This window comes from Toxorhynchites rutilus, chromosome 3 (assembly GCF_029784135.1).
Source record: "Toxorhynchites rutilus septentrionalis strain SRP chromosome 3, ASM2978413v1, whole genome shotgun sequence".
Classification (NCBI taxonomy): domain Eukaryota; kingdom Metazoa; phylum Arthropoda; class Insecta; order Diptera; family Culicidae; genus Toxorhynchites; species Toxorhynchites rutilus.
The window spans coordinates 31,816,896-31,841,838 of record NC_073746.1 but is presented as its reverse complement, the minus strand read 5'-3'; the positions used below and the strand labels follow the sequence as shown (position 1 = coordinate 31,841,838).

Genomic DNA, 24,943 nt, shown 5'->3' with positions numbered 1-24,943 from the left:
GTTTGTCCCGATTCCGCTCCCGTGCAAAAAATTGTTCGAGTTATACCACAAGATAGGTGCGATCTTGATTGAGGGTTTTCGATGGTAGAATTCTCTCTTGCTCTCCTTTCTTGTAACAATTCGGCTCCGGGAACGGATAGAATTAAGTTCAACTTGTTGAAAAACCTCCCTGATGTGGCGAAACATCGCTTGTTGAATTTATTCAATCGGTTTCTGGAACATAATATTGTTCCGGATGATTGGAGACAAGTACGAGTTATAGCTATTCAAAAACCCGGAAAACCCGCGTCCGACTTCAATTCTCCCATCTGCCCTTAACGATCCCACTTTACCTTCAACCTCGTCTTCTCCCTCTGTTCTCCTACCGCCCAATAGCAATGCTGTCTTGTATACGGAAATTGTTGGAGAAAATGATCTTGTTTCGCCTTGATCGATGGGTTGAAACGAATGGCCTACTCTCAGATACACAATATGGGTTCCGCAGGGGCAAGGGGATGAATGATTGTCTTGCGTTGCTTTCTTCAGAAATTCAAATGGCTTACGCCGAAAAAAAACAAATGGCTTCAGTATTCTTGGACATAAAGGGGGTCTTTGATTCAGTTTCAATAGAGGTTTTGTCGGACAAATTACACTCTCGGGGTCTGCCGCCTCTATTGAATAATATGTTATATAACTTGCTTTGTGAGAAACATTTGAACTTTTCTCACGGAGATTCGGCAGTAAGTCGGGTCTCTTACATGGGCCTCCCCCAGGGCTCATGTTTAAGCCCCCTTTTGTACAACTTCTACGTAAGCGACATTTACAATTGCCTTACACAAAATTGCAGCCTAAGACAACTTGCAGACGATGGAGTGGTGTCTGTCGTAGGATCAAACGAATCCGACCTGCAAGAACCCTTACAAGATACATTGAACAATTTTTCAACCTGGGCCATTGGGCTAGGGATCGATTTCTCCACGGAGAAAACAGAGATGGTGGTTTTTTCTAGGAAGTATAAACCAGCAAAACCAAAGCTTCAACTTTTGGGTAAACCGATCACTCATGCTATGTCATTCAAGTATCTTGGGGTCTGGTTCGACTCCAAATGTACTTGGGGGGCCCATATTAGGTATCTGAGTAAAAAATGCCAACAAAGAATAAACTTTCTCCGTACAATTACCGGCACATGGTGGGGAGCCCATCCAGAAGATCTTATAATGTTGTATAGAACAACTATTCTCTCAGTGATGGAGTACGGCAGTTTCTGTTTTCAATCAGCTGCCAAAACACACTTCATTAAACTCGAGCGAATTCAGTATCTTTGTCTCCGTATTGCTCTGGGATGTATGCCCTCAACGCATACCATGAGTCTCGAGGTTTTGGCAGGCCTACTCCCACTAAAAGATCGCTTCAATTTATTATCTCTTCGGTTCCTCATCAGGTGTAAGGTTATGAACCCATTGGTGATCGGAAATTTTGAACAGCTGATCGAGCTAAATTTTCAATCTGGGTTCATGAGTCCATATCATGAATTCATCTCCATGCAGGTTGATCCTTCTTCGTATATTCGCTACATCAATTCCTCTGTGCATTTTGATCTGTCCATGAAGCAGGATATCCATGGAACATCAGATTATCTTCGATCGAGGATCGTTCCAACGATCTTCGATGCAAAGTATGGGGATATCAATTGTGATAATATGTACTTTACTGATGGGTCCTCTATGAATGATTCCACAGGATTTGGAGTGTTCAACGAATTTTTTAGCACCTCCCACAGTCTTCAGAATCCTTGCTCAGTGTATATTGCTGAATTGGCAGCGATACACAGGGCGCTGGACAGCGTCGCCTCACGACCTGTTGAACACTATTACATTGTAACGGATAGTTTTAGCTCTGTCGAAGCTATCCGTTCAGTGAGGCCGGAAAAGCACTCGCCGTACTTCCTTGAGAGAATACGAGAAATTTTGAGTGCTTTATCCAGACGCTGTTATGTGATCACCTTTGTCTGGGTCCCTTCACATTGCTCAATTCCGGGTAATGAGAGGGCTGACTCATTAGCAAAGGTAGGTGCAATTGAAGGCGATATTCATCAGCGTCAAATCGCCTTCAATGAATTTTATTCTTTAGTCCGCAAAAATACCATAGTTAACTGGCAACGCAAATGGAACGAAGATGAATTGGGCCGGTGGCTCCACTCGATTATCCCTAAGGTAAACTGACCAGACGTCCCGCGTTACGCGGGACAGTCCCGCATTTCAACAAAATGTCCCGCGTAGGATTACGTCCCGCGAAACGTCCCGCATTTGGCAAAAGGAACGAAAATGTCCCGCGATATCAATATATTTCAGTATTACAATTTGATCATGTTGATTTTCTTAAATGGATGAACCTCAAAATAAAACTTTCATTTGTCAGACTGTTCAAGAGCGCTTCCAATGCATTCAACGATTAATACGTTGAGCTGTTTTCATCGTGCCGACAGTGGACTTTTTGTTTAGAGAGTGTTAACAGGAAACGACAGCAACAAAATCGGAAAATAGATTTTTATAAGGATTTGATTTTTATAAACATTTATTTTTAAGATTTTTATAAAGATTTATAATGATTTTTATAAAACCAGGGACCAACTTGAGTCGAACGAAAAGTTCATCTTTGGTCCTCTAGCTCGGTCAGGGATTAACGTGTTAAATAAGCCGGAAGAACTAGTGTATGCTGGACAGGAAGAGGTAGGGTTGTTTAATAAAGTATCGCAAATGAACAGCCTTGAATAATTTTTGTTGTAGGCTTAATAAACGTATATTTTTGTCATGCCAATCGGAAAATATTCCATTTTTTAATGCATACGTTAACACTAAATTGGATGAAAAATGGATTGAAATTTTCGAGCATTCCATTCGGTAATTTGAAGACAATTAATGAATTTGAATCGTGCTTGCCAGGCTTAAATGCTATAACTGAGTCAGTGATTTTCAGGTGTAAACAAAATCTAAACAACAGAAAAATTACAACTGAATAACGATACTTAGAAAGAAATAATACAGATCAGATTTAATTGCGAGGACACATGAACAGTGTTTCACGAATAAATGAGACTCGCTAAACTATGGTTTATTTTCACATAACGTATATACATAACGTTTTGTTATTTGTGTCCCGCGGTAGACCTTTGACCATCTGGTCACTTTACCCTAAGGTTAGCCTCAAACCATGGTTCAAAAGTCTGGACTTGAGTCGGGACTTTATTCGCACCTTCTCCCGACTCATGTCCAATCACTGTTCGTTAGATGCGCTACTCTTTCGTAATAATCTTACCGACAACAATCTTTGTGTTTGTGGCCAAGGTTACCACGACATCGAGCACGTTGTTTGGTCGTGCGAGCTGTATCTTGTCGCCAGATCGAATTTAGTAGTCACCCTTCGGGCCCGAGGAAGGCAGCCCAATGTGCCGGTGAGAGACGTGTTGGCTCGGTTAGACCTTGATTACATATCCCAAATATATGTATTCCTTAAAGCTATCGATCTTCGTGTGTGATTGTCCTTATACCCTTAGTTTTTCCTTTTCCTTTTCCTTTGTGAGAGATCGGATCCCTTCTTAAGAATAAGATGAAATGTAAATACATATTAGATATAAGATAGGTTTAAGAATTGAGTGTGATGAGTGTGATTGAGTGTGTGAGTGTGATCATTGTCAATATATCCTCATATCCCCTTTTCCTGAAGAAAATATGTCACCCTTCTAAACTCGAGTCGACCGCGAGTAATCGGTTTCCTATATTATTAACATTAGAATTAAGGAAAAATGTATATATACTAGTAACAATACAGTAAGGAGTTCGGCTCCTTTAAACCTATGTAACTGAGCCTGTAAAAATAAACGATTTAAATAAAAAAAAAATCTGAACTTCATTTTGTAGGCGCGTTCGTATAAAATGATTCCTCTATTTTGATATTGATGTTCAGTCTTCAGTTATAAAAATTGGTTTCAAGCAAGTTGATCAAACGCACCCGGAGTAGGCAAAATCGGCAAAAACATCAAGTAGTTTTTCGGGACAGGGCTTTCACAAGTTTTACAAGACAGGAAGGGGAAAGGTGGCAGACATCTTCAAGACCTTGAAACTATCAAAATCCCCAAAAAATACCAGGTTTGGTGGGTCATCCACCCCTGCGGTTGGAAAAGGGGAAATTTCATCGTCACCGAGACTATCAACCAGAACATATACATCAATGAATTCCCGGAGATCACACCCCAAAGTTCCGACCCATACAAAATATTGAGGCAATGTTAAGAAAAATTCCAAAAAATTAACACCGGTAAAAAACGCAACATATTCGCGCTCTGAGGCTTACAAAGTTGGCGAGAACGCTGTACAACGTTTTCAAGTGTTGCTCCTCTTGCTTTTATGTCATGAGAACTGAAGAGCGAGCGTCAAAATCAGAAAAGAAGAACCATGCTGCATTCACACACCTAGAAAATTAGGGATGTTCAGGGTTTTAAATGCACTGTCAAAAGAAATACGTCAAATTTGAGCTAACCAAATTTTGATCCTTCACAATTTATCTGCGGATCCAATGTTCAGAAAACTTTGCACATGGATTGCGATGAGGATAGCTAAACTGCATTTTTTTTATGTAATGCTGCAAGAGAGCCGATGGTATTGTACCCCGATAGCGGATTGATGGGTGTTTCTGATGAAGATTTTGTTTATGAAACATGTATACAATTTCCTAATATTGTATTGTTGACGATTATAAAACCCATATCAGTACAGAACTAACTGAGATCTCTGCAGCTCACGGAATACACTGCGTTTCATAACTATAGAACCACTCCATTTTTCTGAGTTTCCAGATATATGTAAGAAGTCGGTTGAATTGAAGTATATAGCGTCAGATATAATAACTATCATCATTTATAAGACTGGCAATTTGAACTATATTGTTATGTCCAGGCGAGCAACATTCAAAAAACTAAAATTCCATTGTTTCATAACTATAGAACCATATAGAAAAACACTCACTCCTTTACAAAATTAACGTCAATTTCACATGAATCACAATAAGTTTCTAATTCGTAGGACATCATTAGTTCTCAATCAGTTGAAATAACCCATTCGGGTGATTCCGACCATGCTGCGCCATGTTATAATGTGTATCTCGTTCTACGCAGAGGATATTGCTTGTTTAAGCTCTTCAAATCACTCATACTGCATCTAATACTCGTACGATTACTCCTCATAAGTTCTTTATAGGGTTTTGATTTGGTAAACAAGCTGACCAGTCCCGGATCTGAAGCCCCTATTCATTAAACCATGTCATGACTTTCCGGATTTTATTAATTGATGCCAAACGACCCAATTATCACGGTGTTTTTTATGTAAAAACAGCAGTAAATGATACTGAAGTACTTCGTTGCACTTCTGACTATTCATTAGTGTTGATGGTAAGCTACTTGAACCAGACCTTTTTGAGCAATTTTTCCCCAAACCATAAAAATCTCATTTTCAAGGCTGCGGGTACAAAAACTAATGTGGAAGCTAATGTCATGGGTTTCACTATTTCATGAGAACTTTTCTGACAAAAAGAAATCCAACTTGAATAGAATTTCTTCACACTGGAAGGACTTACGGAACGTGTCATGTAATTTTTCAACTCGTAACTTTGCAGGCGACAGTTTGATGATTTGAGGGAAATATTTTCAAAACTGTCTGGTTCAGATAGATAGTTATGAAACGCAGTGTATTATCAAATTGTTATTGAATACTTCTCCAAGTAGTCCGAATCATAAGCATCGGATATTCTGAAACGAAATCCATTCAAAAAATCGTAAGTTGTAAATTGAGTATCATCTTAGGAGCACTGACTTCACCAAATCTCCGAGAAGATCCAACTGAATGGGATCATTCGACCAACATAAAATCAATAAAGAGATGCCAAGCATATCATTGAACGTACAATTCAAGAGGTTTGTTTTGCAATCAGCAATAAACACAAATCAACTCGAAATATCCCACCAGCCAGTTCAAACAAACCAATTTTGAATCGCTATGAAAAAAAAATGATCTGATTTCAGCTTAAATTTAGCACAAACACATTTTGCATCCACGTCCTGTAAACATATTCACAATTCATGGTAGCCTCATACCTCACAGTGTTAAGAGACGAATGAAGTTTTCATTTTGAAGCTTCTTTAATTCTAACAAGAATGAATTCAAGAAGAACCTCAAAGTAAAAAAGGTTCAAAAGTATCCCTTCTCGACGGCAGAGGAATAGACATAACAATTTTCTCACTTCTTATCAATTACCAATCAGCATACCTCGATATAAGGCAACCTCGATATAACGTAACTTTTTCAGATGTCTTAGAATTAAAAATAAACAATGCAGAAATAGTTTTTGGAGTACGAAGTATGTTTCCAGTAAGTTTTTAAACAAATGAGTACCGTAAAATGGGATAGCATTGGACTTTTTTCTCAATGCTTTGTGAATATGTACTATATAAACCCAATAATATTACGTTTCATATTTTCAAAACAAGTACTGTCCTAGTTGATACGGAAAGAAATAAAGTTCACATTTTTTTAAACATTTAAAATTATAAAAATAAATGTTTCATGTGCAGTTTTCATTTTGAATCTCGACCTGGATGGCGGAATTATTCAATAAAGTTGAATTAATTTAGTTCTGGTAACTTTCGACGCATATCGATACATGTTTGAATTTGTTTCAAGAACAAAATTCAGGGGAAAGTAAGTAAGTCAAACATAGAAACTACAACATAAACATTGACACTGGAGATGAAACGGATATCTGGTCTATCCGGCCTATATTTGCTATCCGGATATTGGAAAAAATCAACAATTTCTCATTAACACAACATAAATCATAACAAAATAGCTCATTAGCTAGCTTATGCTGGCTAATTTATCTCCAATTAAAAATAAAGTTTTATTACTGAAATGCCAAATTTTTTTTTTAAATTAATATTTACTCATAACATTAATTTATGAACAGTACTAAAAATTACTCAGTGGTAAATTATGATGAATAAATTATAAATTTTCGGAAGTTGATGATGACCACCGATTACGTTTTTCTTCGTACATCAGACCAACTTTAGAGAACAGCCTTCGCTGTAATACTACTGCCAAGAGCTGAAAGATAAACTCTAACAATCCTTGCCCTCGATTGATTGCTTAGATTTTAATGACCACCAAATTTTGAACCGATCGCAATCGTCATTCACATTTCGTCAATTTCGTCAGCAACGGGTTTTTTTTCCTGAACGCGACGCTAACTATTATTTTCATTTGCCAATTCGTTGAAACAGTCCCAAAAGGTGTGCCGTGAGTTTCGTGTACCGTTTTGTCTTAAATTCCGAACAATTTTAAATTTGAAATGTAAATTTACTCAACATTAATGTTATAAATAATTTAATAATAAAAATCCTGACATTCTTTGTGGTATAGGTTTCATTTTTACATCATTTACAGGTATCGTTACTGCCCATAACTTATAATACTAGGCATTTGCAAAAAAAAAGTGACTGTCTAAACCAGCGATAGAATGTTTTCGTGAGCAAATTCGAAATTTGAATCAAGTTTCGAAGAACAAATTCCATTTTTTGGGGTATAGTATTTTTCCAAAGAAAAATGTTTTATTTGGTTTTAAAATGTAATAAAAGGCTCTATTGTATCCAAAAACCACAATAATTCCGCGAAAAAGTACCATTTTGAGTATTGGGCCAACAAAGCTGTATAATGGCCAACAAAGCTTAAGTGTTCGGAATTTGGGACAAAACGGTATAAGGTTTGATTCAGTTTCGTCTCGTTTGTTTCATTTACAGGTCTTGAAGATGACAATGAGCTGTTACTCTCAGAAGATTCGTCGCAAGATATTTTATGTACTCCAATAACATTTCCAGCAAGACTGTTCCTCTTGACTTGATCATCGGTTCTAAAAAGGTTTCTATTAAGTAATTCTGACCTTCTCCTAAGTAGTTGAATCGTTATCAGAAAAAAACCCAGTTGAAGATTATTTACAGAAAACTTGAATCTCTATTAAAGGATCCACGGAAACGGACAATTTATTCATAGTTCATTATTTTTCTGTGTGTTTATTTCTTCTTAAATGTAATCCTTTATTCGCTTCATGCACACATGCAGTGTCTGCTAGTTTCGTATTCGCAAATAACGGGTGTTAAATATAGAATGAGAATTTTTTCAATCACAAATAAAAAAAAATTATTTTTTTTCATCGATTTCAGTATTTTTTATTAATAACATGCTGGCCGTGATCGTGGTCTGCTGCTCGACGCAACTTTGTCGCGATGCTCTCACAAGAACGTTGTACGGCACTTACGTCCATTTTCCGGATTCTTGTAGTCAGTTGCTTCGTGTCCTTGGCCCTCCAATTGTTTTTATACACTAGGGCACTGAGTGAGCCAAAGAAATCCTCTATTGGGCGGCACTGGGGCAAGTTTGTTGGGTTACGATCTTTCGGCACGAACGGTATCTTTTTCTCCTCAAGATACGCCAGCGTCTTCTTGGCGTAATGGGAAGACGCCTTGTCCGGCCAGAAGACGTACTTCCCATCCGCGTGATGCTCGTTCAGGAACGGCAGCAGAATTTTATTGAGGCACTCTTCTCGATATATTTGTTGGTTGATTGCCAGACCGCTCGGCTTAAACCAAGGCTTTGAAATGCCCCGGTCGGAAATGGCGATGTACAACATAACCTTTTTTTCAAACTTGTGCTTGAACTTTTATTTCACTTCAGGCGGTGTGGGTGACTTGTCGCTGGAGTAGTAATTATCATTTCCTGGAATATGCGTTTTGGACAGCGGAAAATAGCTTTCGTTGTCCAGAACGAAAGACGTCCCGCGGTATTTTTTGGTCATCCACCGACACTGTGATTTAACCGTCTCAATCTGCTCTTCCGTGTACTCCGGCGACCTCGTCTTCTTCCTGCAGACGATTCCTTCCATTTTGAGGGTCCGATGGATCAATACGTGGGAGCAGCCATATTTCCGACCGGCGTCACGCAGGCTGGTTGCGTCCTTGCTGTCAAACAACTTCTTTAACGATGTCTTCCCCTGCTTCGTCATTATCGTCTTATCGTCACCGGACGACCACTTCCGACCTTCCGCTCTACGTTCAGGGAACCCAGGATACGATATACCGTACTGACAGGTATATTTTCTTCCTTTAAATGTGCCACCGTGAACTTTTTTCCTTGCTGGAAATACGTTTCGTAGAACCGTACAATGCGTTCGCGGAGCACGTGCTGTTTCGACGCCATCTTTGCTTTGACTAAATTCAAACTAGCAAAACCAAACACGCCTACTGTTTCTAGAGAGCCCAAAGAGCAATTTTCTTGGAGAAAGAAAATTTTACGCTCTTTATTTGAGTTACTGAAAGGTATTGAAAAAATTCTCATTTTTTATTTAACACCCGTTAAAAAGCCGAATATCCGATTGCCGGATATCCGCAATCCGCCTTGAAACTATCCGGTATCCAGACAAACTACTATCCGTTTCATCACTAATTGATACCAACTTCACTTCATTTTTTTTTTTTCAAACCTTTTCCTCTACTTAAAACTGATCATGTTTGTTCACGAAAACTATCTTAAATGGGCATAAGAAAGGTTTATGAATACTGCTGGGTGATTAAAAATGAGTTTTTGCGCATTTTTGAATAATCAAGAATCAAAATCAATCTGAACAATTTTGTTTGTTTCGACATAAGGTAACTCGATATAACGTAACGAAAAAAAAAAAAGTTGCCTTATATAACTGTACTCGAAGAACTAAGATTTTAGAGCTACCAACGCTCCATTGATGTATATATATAAACTAAATAAATTATAGATTTTAATTAACAAGTAAACTTCTATTGGAACTGGAACCAATTATTAGACTCATGCTTTCAGATATTACGATTAAACTACTAGAATATGTTAAGATATACATCCAATAACTCTGAATTGGAGTAGAAGATAGCATGAAAAAAACAAAACGAAAGCTATTGCATCAAAGTTTTTGCTCCAAAACCTCACATGCTCATGCATAATGATGGATGAGAAAGTGTGCAATGCACTTCGTCTTTGTGTTCCGTGAGGGGAGGGGCAGAGATAACACCACTCCACCAGCGGTCAATCAATGTTTGCAAACGCCCTGACCGGACCAGAACCTCTGTCGGCGGCGCTAAAGTCTCGTCCCGGGCCGGAGAAAAACAATGGAACAGCATATTCCGATGCGTTATTGCAAAGAGTGAAATGGGCTTGTTTTAATTACGGGTTTTTATGTGTTAATTAAATGCCGGCCCGCTCGTTCCCGGGAAAGTTATTAATAAATAACGGATGATGGCAAAAAATAGTGCACAAAGCAAGGCGGAGAGTGAATCCGGGAAGGTATCACTTTTGGTTGAGATTCAACGAATTCCCAGTGTGAGTGAGAGGCGGAAAACGAGTTCACTATTTCAAAGTGAAATTTCATCGACGCGCCCCAGGTGTAATTTTCGAACGCCGCCAATATCGTCGGATCGCCCATAAACATCACCTCTCGTCGTCACATTTCACTTGGAAACACAGTTTAATTGCGTCTAAATTGTGTGCTGCAAATTAAAATGATGACATTCAGACTCTCCATTAAATTGGTCCAACCAACCGCAAACAAATGGGACTCTGGTCTGGTTCGTGCACCCCAAAAACCGTCGATTACGAATAGAAGTGCTTCGGTCGATTGGGGGTGGGTTAAGAGGAATGTCACCAAACTGCATGCATATGTATTGAGACAAAGCGCCCGGTTTGTAATGAATTCATCACGCCGCAGAATTGCTTCATTTGGAACCAGCATAAAAACGAAACACTTTCCAAGAAATGGAAATTTTGCAGTCAAACTGTAATTCACAAACCACTTAATGAGCTGCTCTTGGTAGAACTTTAACCAGTGTAGGACTGGTGAATTCTCCCTGAAAAAGGAGAAGTTGTCCACAATTACATGCACATACACACATGGACGCACACACGCACACACTGTTCGCATCCAAACCGACCATAGTTGGCGTGGCGTTTATCTTATCTTGCCTCTCACACGTTGATTCGTTGCGAACGCGAATCGAGCGCAAGTAAACAACATGTTCATGTTCGACTGCATGAACGCTGACAACTGCTGCAGCTCACCGTCCGAGCAGGCGTTGGACCAACGGAACTACGCCACCAAGGTCGCGTTTAGCAGGTGCGCGAGAGGTGTGGAAAGTGATTACAGCTGACACTGATCCGTCCCGGGACGCTTCAACGCGCTAGGTGATAGAGGCGGTGTACCACAAGGAGCAGTAAGGCTAGAACACCAGCCATCCCGGTCTGGGATTACACGGTGGAAATTGCTTATTTTTCGTCGACGGGTAAACGAACGCGCGCGGCGTCTCGGTAACGAGTGAAGTAATTGCTGTAACCGGAGACTTCAAATTCGTCCGAGATTCAAACCCAATCGACGTGGTTCAAAAGTGACAACATTGCCTTGATGCGTAACAATCGTCAAACATAATTCATCTGTATTCGTGGAGCTATTTACTCTCTATAATATTAACATGCCCGACAGCAGTTTCAAATTGTTGAAACATGAATGAAAATGATCACCTGGTGCTATTCAAATACTTCGAACACGTATTTCTCACCCTAGCTTTACTATTTTCTTTATAATTTCCCTAGCCTTTTCGCTAATACATAATCAATAATATGAGATGCCTGTCAGACACAATTTCGTTTCGCGTCGTGGTAATGTTGACACTTTTGCATATGGTCTGTGTTCAGTCAGATCGGACTATGTAACAAAATTAGAAAAAAATGGGTTAATAGTAGCGAACAATCAAGAATTTCTTAACATACATTCTACTTTCATGAGATCACATTTGCGTCGCAAACAGCTAGGTTTATAGCATAAATTTATATTGACTGATCAGCAATAACTGATACCACGTGGACAACTTTAGGGAGGTAGTGGTTACGGAAATGTCTACGCATGCCCACGATGAGGGGGGAGGGGGTATAGATAATGTCCACGTGGACACGTTAAATACATAATTTGAAAAAAAAATTACATCTGTTTTAACAATGAATGAAATTTATTCTGCATTTCCGAGAAATTTATCGGTGTTTATCGAGGTTGAGTTGTCTGAAAAAATTCAAATTTTTTCATATCCGATGTATTTTTATTAGTTTGAGAACACAATGCTGAAATGACAGATTGAAGACATCGTCAATGCTAGAATGTTGTAATATTAAAAATATACGACATTGTTTTCCTAGATGGTGTTTTTGGTTCAACTTCCGCTCTTGAAACCGTTTCGCTTCCATCTTTCGAAAACTTCCAAGGCTTCGCGAAAATAAAATAATAACAAATTCTTTTATGGATACACGCACTGTATCTCTCGAAAGTGTTCTTAACATCTCTTCTTCGTTCTGGAATACGCTTCTATTGGGTTGCCCAGCAAGTTCATACCGTCACTAATGATAATCAAATAGAGACGCTGATCAAGAATAATCCTCAGTACACGACATATGAATTAGCAGCTCCATTACAGATACAGTAGAACCCCGATTATCCGTGAAATAGTTTGGGAAGGTCACAGCGAATAACGGAAATCGCGGATAACGCGTTAATGAACTAAAAATGAGGTGCAATCTAGGGTTGGGCGATCTTTACAAAAATAGATAGATCTTGTCGAATCGATTTTCTAAACGGCGTAGGGATCGATCCACTGATTATATCGGTACCAACGAATCGATCTTCGAAAAATCAAAAGCTTTTTTCCCAATTTCTCTGATTATTCTATAGGAGTGTTACTGTCCTTTAAACAGGGAATACAAATTTTATATTTCTATTCAAACATCAAAAGCATTTTGTTTTGATCCTCAGCATTAAGGACATAACAAATTTTAAAGTTCAGAAAAAAATATTTTCAGGGGTATTCATCTTGTGCCGTCAGGGAGTCGTTTTATCAAATAAGCAACGATCCCATAAAAGCCAAACGTGCCATACGTCTGTCATGCAGTCGAAGCCGATTCTACATTTTGGCATCAGTTCTCAAAACCAACCTTTCACATGGAATTGATGTCAACATCTAGTCTCTATCAGCATTTGTACGAAATTAAATCGTAGAGGAAGCGATTTAAATGTTGACATTATGTTGAAAAAAATTGTTAGGTGGCCTTTGGTGATATTAAAATCGATGTATACTGAAAAAAAATCTATTAAACGTTTTACAAAGATCGAAAAAATTGAAAGCAAAAAAATCGATGCTTTCGATTTTCTCGAGTACAAAAGATCGATTAAAAAAATTTGAAATCAGAATCAGATCGAGCTTCTAAAAATCGATCCGGAATCGCTCAATCCTAGTGCAGACACGAAATAAAAATATTTTAGCAGAAAACATTTAATGGGTCGTATTTCGTTTTTTCGATCGTGGCTGGTGATGCAAAATCGAAGCATTCACAACAATGTTGAGTGAAACAAAATTTTTGAGCCAGCCAAATGACCTACTTTAGCTATCCTCAAATCCTGTCTACACCAAGAGAAAGTCATTCTTTGTTTCAAAAACAGTGGATCCGCGAGCGACAGCGAGTTCCGTAGTATATTTATAGGCCTTCCCGGAATTTGGCAGTGAGTGAAAGGCTCATGCACTTTTGTTTAGGTCATGGTTTTCACATTATCTGTCCACTGGTGTACACGACCTTGTAGATGGATTTAATGATTTCTGTATTGATAAAACATAGTTTTCATGCTAGAATATATTTTTTTTCATGTTTAGTCCTTTATTGCGTTATCCGCGATTTTCGTTATACGTGGGTAGCTAGCCAGACTATTCCGCGGATAATCGGGGTTCTACTGTATTGCATCTTTAGATTACCATTTGTTCAGGCCGGTGGAAAAAGTAATTAAAGGACAATCATAAAAAGCACGTTGCGCAGTCTTTTGACAAAAAAAAACAAAGAAGTTCTGCGATGATGGAATTTTAAAGTTGCGTGAAGGATGACGAAAAATTTCATTATTTTAGGCACTGACTAACGTCTATTAGTTTGAGCAATATAGGTGTTGATCAAATCAAAACTACATAACACCACACAACCAATTAATATTTTAAACAACGTGATGATATCGATTTTTTATACCACTGAGGCCTTGTTTCATTGTTTGATTTTCTCCAAAACTTAAGCAGCTAAGCCAGTTTACGTCAGTTTATGCTAAAAAATCTCCGAGATAAAATTCACAAGTGACGATTTGATATAATTTGATATAATGAGTTCTATTACTATTAACAAACTATTCATAAACTTTTATATCAATGTTTAAACATAGCATAGCATCCCGATTGTTATTCAAAAAAAATCGAGAAATGTCTACTTCGACAACAGGGGAAGGGATATAGGAAATGTCCACGCTTGTCCACGGAGGGGAGGGGTGTCTAAAATCGTGCTTTTTCTGTCCACGTGGTATGTGGACAGCCCCTAATAGTATGCAGTCAGAGTGGACCAAGTGCATATGACCATAGCGACTAGAGCAAACCGTGTTTTTTGACATCCAGAAAAAGGAAGAAATTTCAAATAAAATGTTGGATTTCTGCACATCAGAAGATTCTTTCCTTTGTCCTCCAATGAACACGGAAATTAACTCATATTGAAACACAATGCATTCGTTTTTCAGACAATAGTTATTCAAAAGTTGATCGAATATATTATTATATCTTGTTCAGACAGAGTGGGCCAAGTATCAGAGTATAAAAAAATGTTTTTACTAAACTTTCTATGATCGAATTAATTTCCAATCGTGTTCTTTCATTGACTGCACGTACTCTGTTTCAAAATCACGCTAACCCATTTGTCGAAGAAAATTATTTTTTTAGAATATCAAGAACTGTACTCGTAATTGATTATTTTTGGTGAGTAACATACTCTTTCAAGCATTATGGCTTGTTTTATTGTAGAGGTTTAGTGAGGGAAATTCTACTGAGTAAATGATATTATTCCATGAGCAAATTGTTCAATCAAATCTCTGAAAAATATTTTTTGGTTCAGTCAGAATGGGCCAAGTACATATACCCAGTCGTAGTCGCAGTCGTTTTTTCGGTAATAATACCATTACACGACTTTGCTGAAGAGTATCTAAGAGCTGTAGAAAAACAATTGGGGAGAATGATCGGAACTTCGTCTTGCCCAAAATTATTTTTTGATATGAACTCTTTCAAACAATCACGTTTTCTTACTAAGCGAACGCTCGTGGGTTCAATCGAAGAACTCGCAATTTTCGCTCAAGATTCTTGATTCACTTGCAAATAATATGTTTCTCCCTTACATGGAATACATCTATATACATCTATATATATATTCCATTCATTATATATATATATATATATATATATATATATATATATATATATATATATATATATATAAATGGAGTGATGTCTGTCTGTCTGTCTGATTCTTATAGACTCGGAAACTACTGAACCGATCGACATGAAAATTGGTATGTAGGGGTTTTTGGGGGCCGGGGAAGGTTTTCGTGATAATTTGAGACCCCTCTCCCCTCTCTAAGGGGGGGCTGCCATACAAATGAAACACAAATTTCTGCATTACTCGGAAATTAACCAAGCAAACGAAACCAAAGTTGGCATGTGAAAGTTTTAGGGTGCAATAAATGTTTCTATGATGGTTAGACAGTCCTTCCCCCACTCAAAGGGGGGGGCTGCCATACAAATGAAACACAAATTTCTGCATTACTCGAGAATTAATCAAGCAAATGAAACCAAATTTGGCATGTGGAGGTTTTAGGATGCACCAAATGTTTCTATGGTGATAAGATACTCCTTCCCCCTCTCTTAGAGGGGGCTGCCATACAAATGAAACACAATTTTTTGCATTACTCGGAAATTAATCAATCAAACGAAACCAAAGTTGGCATGTGAAAGTTTTAGGGTGCAATGAATATTTCTATTATGGTTAGACAGTCCTTCCCCTACTCAAAGGGGGGGCTGCCATACAAATGAAACACAAATTTCTGCATTACTCGAGAATTAATCAAGCAAATGAAACCAAATTTGGCATGTGGAGGTTTTAGGATGCAATAAATGTTTCTATGGTGTTAAGATACTCCTTCCCCCTCTCTTAGAGGGGGCTGCCGTACAAATGAAACACAAATTTTTGCATTACCCGAGAATTAATCAAGCAAATTAAACCAAATTAGGCATATGGAAACTTTAGGGTGCAATGAATGTTTCTATGGTGGTTAGATACCCCTCCCCCCTCTCTTAGGGGTGGCTGCCATACAAATAAAACACAAATTTCTGCATTACTCGAGAATTAATCAAGTAAATGGGCGGGACGAAGTTTGCCGGGTTAGCTAGTGTTTGATAAAATTTCAAAATTTTAACCATAACATAACATTGATCTACGGGAAGAAACGAATACAACAAAATAAAGACAGCTCAAAATCGGACCATCCCTTCCTCGGGTTTTCCGCTTACCAACACATTTGGCCTTCATTTTTATTTATATAGACAGAAGATATAGGAGTGCGTTACTTTACTTGAAAATCCTTTTCCACTTGCGAACAGAGACCGATTTCATTAGCGCAAACATCAAATGGACTAAAACGCTTAAATTCATTTTTCCGAATTTTCCTTCAGAGATTTCCAAAAAAATTCCGATTTTTCTCTCCGCTATATTGATCAACGGGAAGAGACGAATGCATCAAAGTGCATCAAATCGGACCATCCCTTCCTCGGGCTGCCCGCTTACCAACACATTTGGCCTTCCATTTTTATTTATGTAGATATGAAATCGCTTTCAGACACAATTTTGTTCAGAAGTCAATTTCGTTCGGTTTATAGAATGCAGCATCGCACAGTGCGTTGAGCCGTAGACAAAACTCAATTTTTATTTTTTTTTTCATGTCCAATACACTCGAACATGTTTATATATGCCTAAAACTATATTTAGCAAGTATTGGTAAGCTAGATGAAGCATCACAACTACTAACGGAAGCGGCTAAACATTTAACTTCTGCCAAAATTGTTACATGCGAGGGTTTTTGTGAAATTTCAAAAGGATTTCAACTCCTTTTTAAAAGTCAAAGCTTGTGTGTCATCAAATCAACTGAAATGGAATGCAATTATCACGATCAGTAGAGAATTTTTTAATATAAAAGTGACTTGGTTGTAATGATACTCTTAAGAAACGGGGAAGTTGAATTTGCAATTAAATTAAAAATGCTGACATCAAAATTCAACCATTAGATATGGTTTTAAAAAAAACTTCCACCGACTTCCGCTCTCAAACCTCCACAGAATCATTGCGAAATATGTCCTCTTGGAAGGAAAATAAGACTTAGGTGTAGTTTCCTGCAGTTCAAATGTTGGAAAAGTGGATGGAAAGTAGTGAGAATAACAGAATCTCATGCTTATTCCCTTATCTGATCACTCATCGGTCAGAAGATAGTCCGGAGCATGTTTACAAAAACAATTTACATTTTGCACTGTCGACATTTATGAAAGATTGAATTTGGCGTGAAGAAATGATATTCTATCAGATTAGCACCCCCGAAGACAATTTCGAATCGTTACATTCTGCATGAAAATTATTATTTGATGTTTTTTCAATGCTTCAAACAAGTAGTAAATGTTCACGTTAAAGTAAATTTTCATTTAATATGTTTATTCTGAAATAGCTGACCCGGCAAACGTTGTTCATAAAATTATTGTTCCTACAGAATATTTTGGTTGGTAAAAATAACGAATATATTTCAAGAGAGGTTGTATGCTATCTTCAGATCTGTAAAATTAATCTGAATGATAATTTTCACTGCGAAACATACATATGCGTACCTCTTTGTTCGAATTTTCCCTTTCTATTTTCAATATCCTTGTTTTACATGGGAACATGGGAAAAACTCCTGAACAATCAATGCAGTGGTTGACGAAATGCTATTCCACTTCTGCTTCTTCGAGAACAACGGTTTATCGGTGGTTTCGTGAATTTAAAATGGGCCGTACAAACACTGCAGATGCACCTCGCTCTGCAAGGCCAAAATAGTCTTCGAATCCAGAAATCGTAAAACCAGTCGCATAGACTCGTATTAAACGATTGTGAAGTGAAGATACGCGAGTTAGCTGAGGTATTTCAAATAAACCGTACAAAGATACATTTTGCACGACATTTTAGACATGAAAAAGCTATGCGCGCGATGGGTGCCGCGTTTGCTGACTGTCGACCAAAAACAGCGGCGCGTTGATGATTCATGCGTTGTTGAAGCGTAATCGAGTGGACTTCTTTCGACGTTTTGTGACAATGGATGAAACGTGGATCCATTACCACACTCCTGAGTCCAATAGGCAATCTGCAGAGTGGCGCTGGGGCATATTTCGAAGACTAAGACGTTTCGTAGTACAGAAAGGGAATCGAAATGTTGGAAACTCGCTATACCAAGCCCTGGAAGGAAACTATTTTGAAGAATAAATTCAGCTATGCCCAAAAAACGATTGTTTTCAGTAAAAATCCCGGGACTTTTCATCCCATGTAGTATAAGATATGCATAGTTTTTTTCGAATTTTCCATTCATCATTTATTTCAAAAATCCTCCAAAGTATCCTATCATTCTAATTCAGGTGAACACAAACTCAACGATATATAGACGACACAAACTCGATCAACCGTTCTCCTGTGATGATGTGTTATACGTATGTGAGAAAAACCTTGTTTTATATGTAGATAAGTGCATTTATTCCAACTACAAATCCAATATGATTTTCGCCTAACAATATTAGAAATAAATTTTTAAAATTTCGCGAATTGGATTGGAAAATTCTACAAGTTTTTTTTTTCAATCACTCTAGAACAGCTATACTCAACCTGCGGCCCATTGGGCTTTTATGGTTAGCCCGCCTGTCCCGTTACCATTTTGTATGTGTAGCAATCCGATTATTGTCGACATTTTAGCAAAATTAAAATTAAAATATTGATATAAAAATATGAATATGAAATCATTATCTAATTTTTGACATAAGATTACGTCTTTCAGTAATGGTTCCAAATCAGAACACTTTTTTATGAAATAGTTTTACCGCCAATATTTATTTTATCTCTGAACGGATTTCGATGGTTTGCATTCTAATCGAATCGGAAATTCTCTATTTTTTTGGCAGGTTATACATTACGGTTCCCTAACCTATAAATTATTTAAATTAAGGAAAATTAGAAGAATTAACATCTTCCTATTGTGAACCGTGGATGAGTATGTATCAGCGAGGTACGATATTTGAATATTACTGATAATCATACGAGCGAAAATCGGTCGCTCGAAATGCAAATGCAGCATTCGCTCTTCGAACAATGTGGATAGAGAAAATATTGCAATCTCAGTTCCCCCGTATTCTATTCATTGAATTTAAACCTCGTAGGTGACGTCCAAATTGAAACCCTATTGAACTGACCGAACCCAACATATCGAGTCACCCACTGACATTTTCCATTTGTTTTCTTCTGAACTGGGTTCCCCACTGACAGTTCTGCTATGGATTTTCCTAACGATCTTAACATCAATCATAGCACCGGACTGGTATGAACAAGCTATTCTCAATTCCAAATTACAGTATTCACAATTCATCAGTCATCCAGCTAGCGACCAGACGGCAGTGAGGCTTTCGAAATTACCTTTTTCAAGGCCGAGTGTTTAGTTTAGTTTCCCAAATTGGTCTTTTCAATGCTAGAGGCGAATGAACTGATGAATTTTAAAGCTTCTAAAATTCAAAACATCATCATCATCATCATCATCACCATTCAAGTCGTCTGGCTCCAGTTTTTCTCAATGTTGATGTCACACGCAGAGGTTTTGCTCGATTTTACTCGGAAGAATGAATGAGAGATATCGCACAGTATGGTGCAATTTTGTTCGGTGTGAGAAACCGCGTCGATTTGCATGCCGTCTGGTAAAGAGTGCCTCTGCAAAGCTGCAAAGTTTCGAGCGTTAATATCTCTTTGTTGGTTGTACAAATTTGTATGGCAATCACTTCAGTCGAAAGATAAAAGGTGTATGGAAAATGCTGGTCACTTATTGACCCAAAAACTTGTTTCAATATTTCAAAATTTTCTTCAAACTATTGCCAACCATTGAAATAAAAAAAAATTACAAATATGAGTGCTTGCTTAGAAATCGCAATTGATCTCGAAGCTGAATCCATTCATTATTCTCGAATCACAAGAAGATCATCCAAGTCAGTCGCTTTCAGAAGAAGTGAATTGTGACAGTGCCACACAATTTGGTCAAAAAAATCTTAAAAGGATTGCATCTTCATTGCGTTTATGAAACGACTCGCTTCATAATCCCAACGAATGTTTCTGATGTGCTATCCCATCAGCTAAACTAACTGGATATCACAGGTTCAGCTCCTTGCAAAATTCACTTAATGGCAAGAACTTATGTAGACTCTGCACCCAAACTAGCGTTGGCTGAAAACATTTCATCTTTGGCAGAAATGGTGCCGTTTCGTGTGCTGGAGAGCCAAATGCGCAATAAATGAGCTGTTTTAAAAGCTGGATTGTATGTATGCGAGCAGACATCTTTTTCTACTTTCTTTTCTCATTTCATTTGGGATTGTGCCCGAAAAAAGTCCATACGACGTCAATGGGGATCGAACCAAGGCCGGCTGGAATGCAAAGCTATTTCGCACGACCACGCTATCCATATAGCTGCCAGCGCTGTTATATAGAAGCGTGATAATATTACAGCTCATCATAAAATGAAGTTGGAAAGTGTTTTCTAAGAGGATGAAGAAGAACATGAACGAGAATATATCTTTCTCTGTCTGGGCCGTGTATTTGGCAAACTATACGAAAAGCCTTCATATGCTTTCATTTAAATGTGTCTCCTGTTTCGCTCGCTCATATTGGCTCTAGCATATATATTATACAAATGATATACACGTATTGGGAAGTAGAACATTTTCTGTTATTTTTCAGCTCATTTAATGTAATAAATCAGGATGCCATAACATGTGCTAAAAATTAACTTTGGGTGTACAGACAACATAAAAAATACCTCGAACAGTTTTCGACGAGAAAGCAAACATATTCTGGGAGGATAGAATTTTTCAGCTGCGTGAAAGATGACGAAAATTGTGAAACAAAACGGCACATATAAAATTAAAGGGAAACAAAATTTAAAAATTATTCTAGTATCATATCTATATACCAATACCTATATCTATATACCAAGTCGGATGGATAAATCGCGCCTTACGATTAACTTTGCCGAAAACACCATGCATCTAGAAAGCATCTCATAGGAGCTATTAATTTCTTCCCGATATGAAGGCTTTCCGACTACTGAGCGAGGGGATGTACCACAATGGGCAGTAAGTCTAGGGCACCAATCATCCCGGTCTGGGATTACATGGTGGAAATTGCTTAGTTTTCGTCGACAGGTAAACGAACGCGCGCGGCGTCTCGGTAACGAGTGAAGTAATTGCTGTAACCTGAGACGTCATTTTTATTACCCCTCGCGAGCCTCGAAGGCCGCGGAACCGTCAGCGTGAAAGCACAACTCCAAACGACACAACAACCGCTGCGAACCGCGACTGTCCATTAGCAGAGTTTGTTTGTTGTCTCATGAAGATGATTTTCTTCGAGTCAACGACGCGAGGTTTGTTCAGGTTTTCATTCTCATTATCACGTCGTCATGTACCTCACACTAATCGTCGGTCAATGTTCCCCCCCTTGTTCCACCACTCTCAATCCGCGGTAGGGAAATAACCACAGCGTAGGGGAATTTTCGCTCGTTCCCTCATTGCCTTCTTCAAGTTCCGGTTTCATTTTCGATTCACAGAATCGAAAGCGGGACGCGCGTCTGCTGTCTTTGGAATGTTCCACCCGGGTTGCAACTCACCTGAACTAGGACGATCGCTGTAGCGGGTACAGTAGACCCAGGCCGGCCACACCATCGGGCCACCGCTTCCTCCACTGCTGCTTCCGCTGCCGCCGCCACCACCACCACCACCACCACTACCTCCTCCTTCACTCGGTTTGCTCGGAGGCTGGGGAGATGCAGGGATTTCAATTTCACTTCCACTAGCACTAGAACTACTGCTGTTATAACTTCGGCTGGCAACACTGGACCCATTGGAACCATTGTTCGCATAGGTGCCATTAGTCACAACTAGTTTTTCCGCGGCGGTCAAATCTATCGCCGCGTTTGACTTCTCCACCGTCACCGACGGCTTTTTCGCATAGCTTTTGCCACTCCGCTTCAACGGTTCGGTTATCCGACGGCCAAAGTCCGCCTTCAGGATATTGTCGATGCTGAACTTGAGATTCTGATCGTTAAGCGCAATGTTGTTGTTAAGCTGCAGCAAGTGTGCTTGAGCTTGGGGAGGTGATTGAGAGCTCTCGCGCGAGGCAACACTGGACAGACTGGACGGGGAAGTTAGCTTACTGAGGTCGCTGTTAAGGTTCTGCGTTATTTGCGAAATGGCACTCAAGTGGGAGTGAATGCCTCGGAAGGAGGACGACTCTGGCGGTGAACGAACACTCCGCTCATCCGACCATCGGTTAGGGTCTTGGTAGAATTCCCCAACCCCCCGAATGTGCGGTCGAAATCCAAGTTTCTGCTCCTCCGTGAAGCCTATTCTGCCGGGACTTCGAGCTTCCTGCAGTCTCGAGACCAATCCAAGCGTTGGATCCAGCGGTTTTGGGCTTAGATTTAATCCTCTCGCTGCTGCCACGATCTGCATCTGCTGCCGCATCAGCTCCTCTGCGTACAGCTGCGAATTTCTTAGGAACTCCTCGTGCAATCGGGTGGGACTAGGGCGCATCACCGGAATTTTCAGAAAATCTTCCGACGGTTCCTTCGAGCTTGAGTACCGAGAAGAATCGTTACTCATTTCGTCACCCACACTTTGTCGATCAATCATCTTCTCCACGTCCATCGCACCTCCCAGCCTAGAGCAAGTACTTGCCACACTTAACTTCTCGTCACTGTTCATAGTTTTATCGTTCTCATCGAGCCCCTCCTGACCCACCGATAGTTCGCTGTCCTCGCTGCAACAACTCATCCGATCATCCTCCCGCTCGCGCTGCTGCATCATCAACGATTCGGGACTTGATCGGGCCTCGCTCGCCATATCCGGACTGCTCCGATCCGTCGGTGCCAGCCCAATGGACGGTCCATGCCCAAAAACATCCTCAACCGGATGCTTCACCAGCAATCCGGACATCATCAGCCCGGCAGTAGTTTTCGCCAGGGCAGCTGCGGTCGTAGCCTTCAGAGGCAACGGTATCAGCGGCAAATTGTGTGACATAATTGTAGCCATTTTACTGCATACTGCTACCACACAAAACACACCACCACGGAAGCTGCCCAATCCGAAATTAACCCGTCGCTACGAAAAAATTGCACTTATTCTTGCTGCCACTTGTCTGTCCTATCGCACACCGAACTCCGGAACTTTGTCCCACCAAAATCACATTTCTTCCAATTGGAACTCAATTGCCACCACGCGATACAAGCACATCACGCCTGACCAAGTCTTCCTGTTCCAACAGGAGCCAGAAACAGTCCCGCAGTCTACTCGACGGGCGTCCACCACGGAGCAATTGCAACTCGAAAGGATTATCGGTAATTAAATTCGCACCGTGTCACGGGAGCAGCGCGTAGTGTTACTCGCGTGTCTGCGGACAACAATACAGTACAGATTACGACCCGGGGGTTGCATGTGACACACTCAAAAACGAAACCAACCAAAATATAGAGAGAAAAAAAAACAACTAGTGCTGTTACTGCTGGTACTATTTACCCCCGCACGTTACGCACACACGTCTCGCAACACGAACACACCCTTCGGCCGGTCGCTTTAGTTCATCACTTAGGTCAGACAAGCGATTGGGGAACGGCAAAGGGGCACCCAAAAAGAAGGGGAGAGGGTGCACAGAGATTATACCCGGCAACACTTGACTACTGAAGTGAGCAACGGAAACGGTCGTTCCATCACGGTACACGTAGACCAACTGAGGCCCCCAACAGCCGTCCTCAAGTGGTAGGCGTTGCAGCACCCGGTGCGTCTGTATTGAGCACCGTGCCGTGAACTACACCAAACCGCTTTTCAGTGGGGATCCCAGCAGGCGTGGCTTCGCCCCGATTGGCCACAAACTTGCTCTCCGGCCGATCGCAGTATTCGTGTGGCGAAACACGGCACACAAAGATGTGTGCTAACGCGAGTAAGGCAACAGCAAAAGGGAAACAAAAAGGGAATATAACCAACACATCGAAGCCATCGCGCATTTATCTTATTAGACGTTAAAAATCACGTCGCACTCACACTGAGGGCTGCAATGTGGGAAGCAAAGCGCACAATCTTAACATTTTTTCGCCATAAAGCAAAGCGTACGATAAGCATAAATACATATGCAATTAGCGCGATCTTCGGTCCCTTTCCAACCGCCACCGAGTCGAATTTCAGCCACTCTTTCACACCGAAACGAGAGCATAAACCCACTCCATCACCGCCTGCCTGCAGATTGGGAGATGGGAAACCTAATAAGCTTTTCCCCCCTCAATTTCTCATTCTCCTTGGACCGGTGATTCCAACTGGAATTCACCGCCAGCTTGGATGATTCTCATTCCGATGAAGCTTTTATATGGTGTGCCGGGCGAGAGTGGGGTGGCGGGTGGCACGCTCGACAAAAGGGACGAAATGAAAATGTTTCTCTGTTTATACAAATATTATGAAGCATTTATGTTATATGGTTGTTCCCTTTTGCTCTCTGCTGATCGGTGTCCGTAATTCTTCCCTTGTGCCACTCTGGACCACCACACCGCGCCAATGCAGAAGGGCTTTATCGTGTGTCGAGGAACCACTTTACGCTCGCTCACTCGCTCTCACCATGATGTTATGTTACGTCGAGTGAATGTTTCATGT

At 39.8% G+C, this 24,943-nt stretch overlaps 1 protein-coding gene across 3 annotated transcripts in view; it reads right to left on the bottom strand.

Moving 5' to 3' along the window:
- LOC129779300 (homeobox protein invected-like) overlaps nucleotides 1-24,018 on the bottom strand; it is a 197,370-nt gene extending 173,352 nt beyond the window's left edge. For all 3 annotated transcript variants that reach the window (XM_055786700.1, XM_055786702.1, XM_055786701.1), the window contains exon 1: nucleotides 21,916-24,018. In XM_055786700.1, coding sequence (XP_055642675.1) covers nucleotides 21,916-23,338 — 1,423 coding nt within the window. In that variant the 5' untranslated portion in view covers nucleotides 23,339-24,018. The remainder of the gene's footprint in view (nucleotides 1-21,915) is intronic.
- Nucleotides 24,019-24,943: the final 925 nt, after the last annotated feature.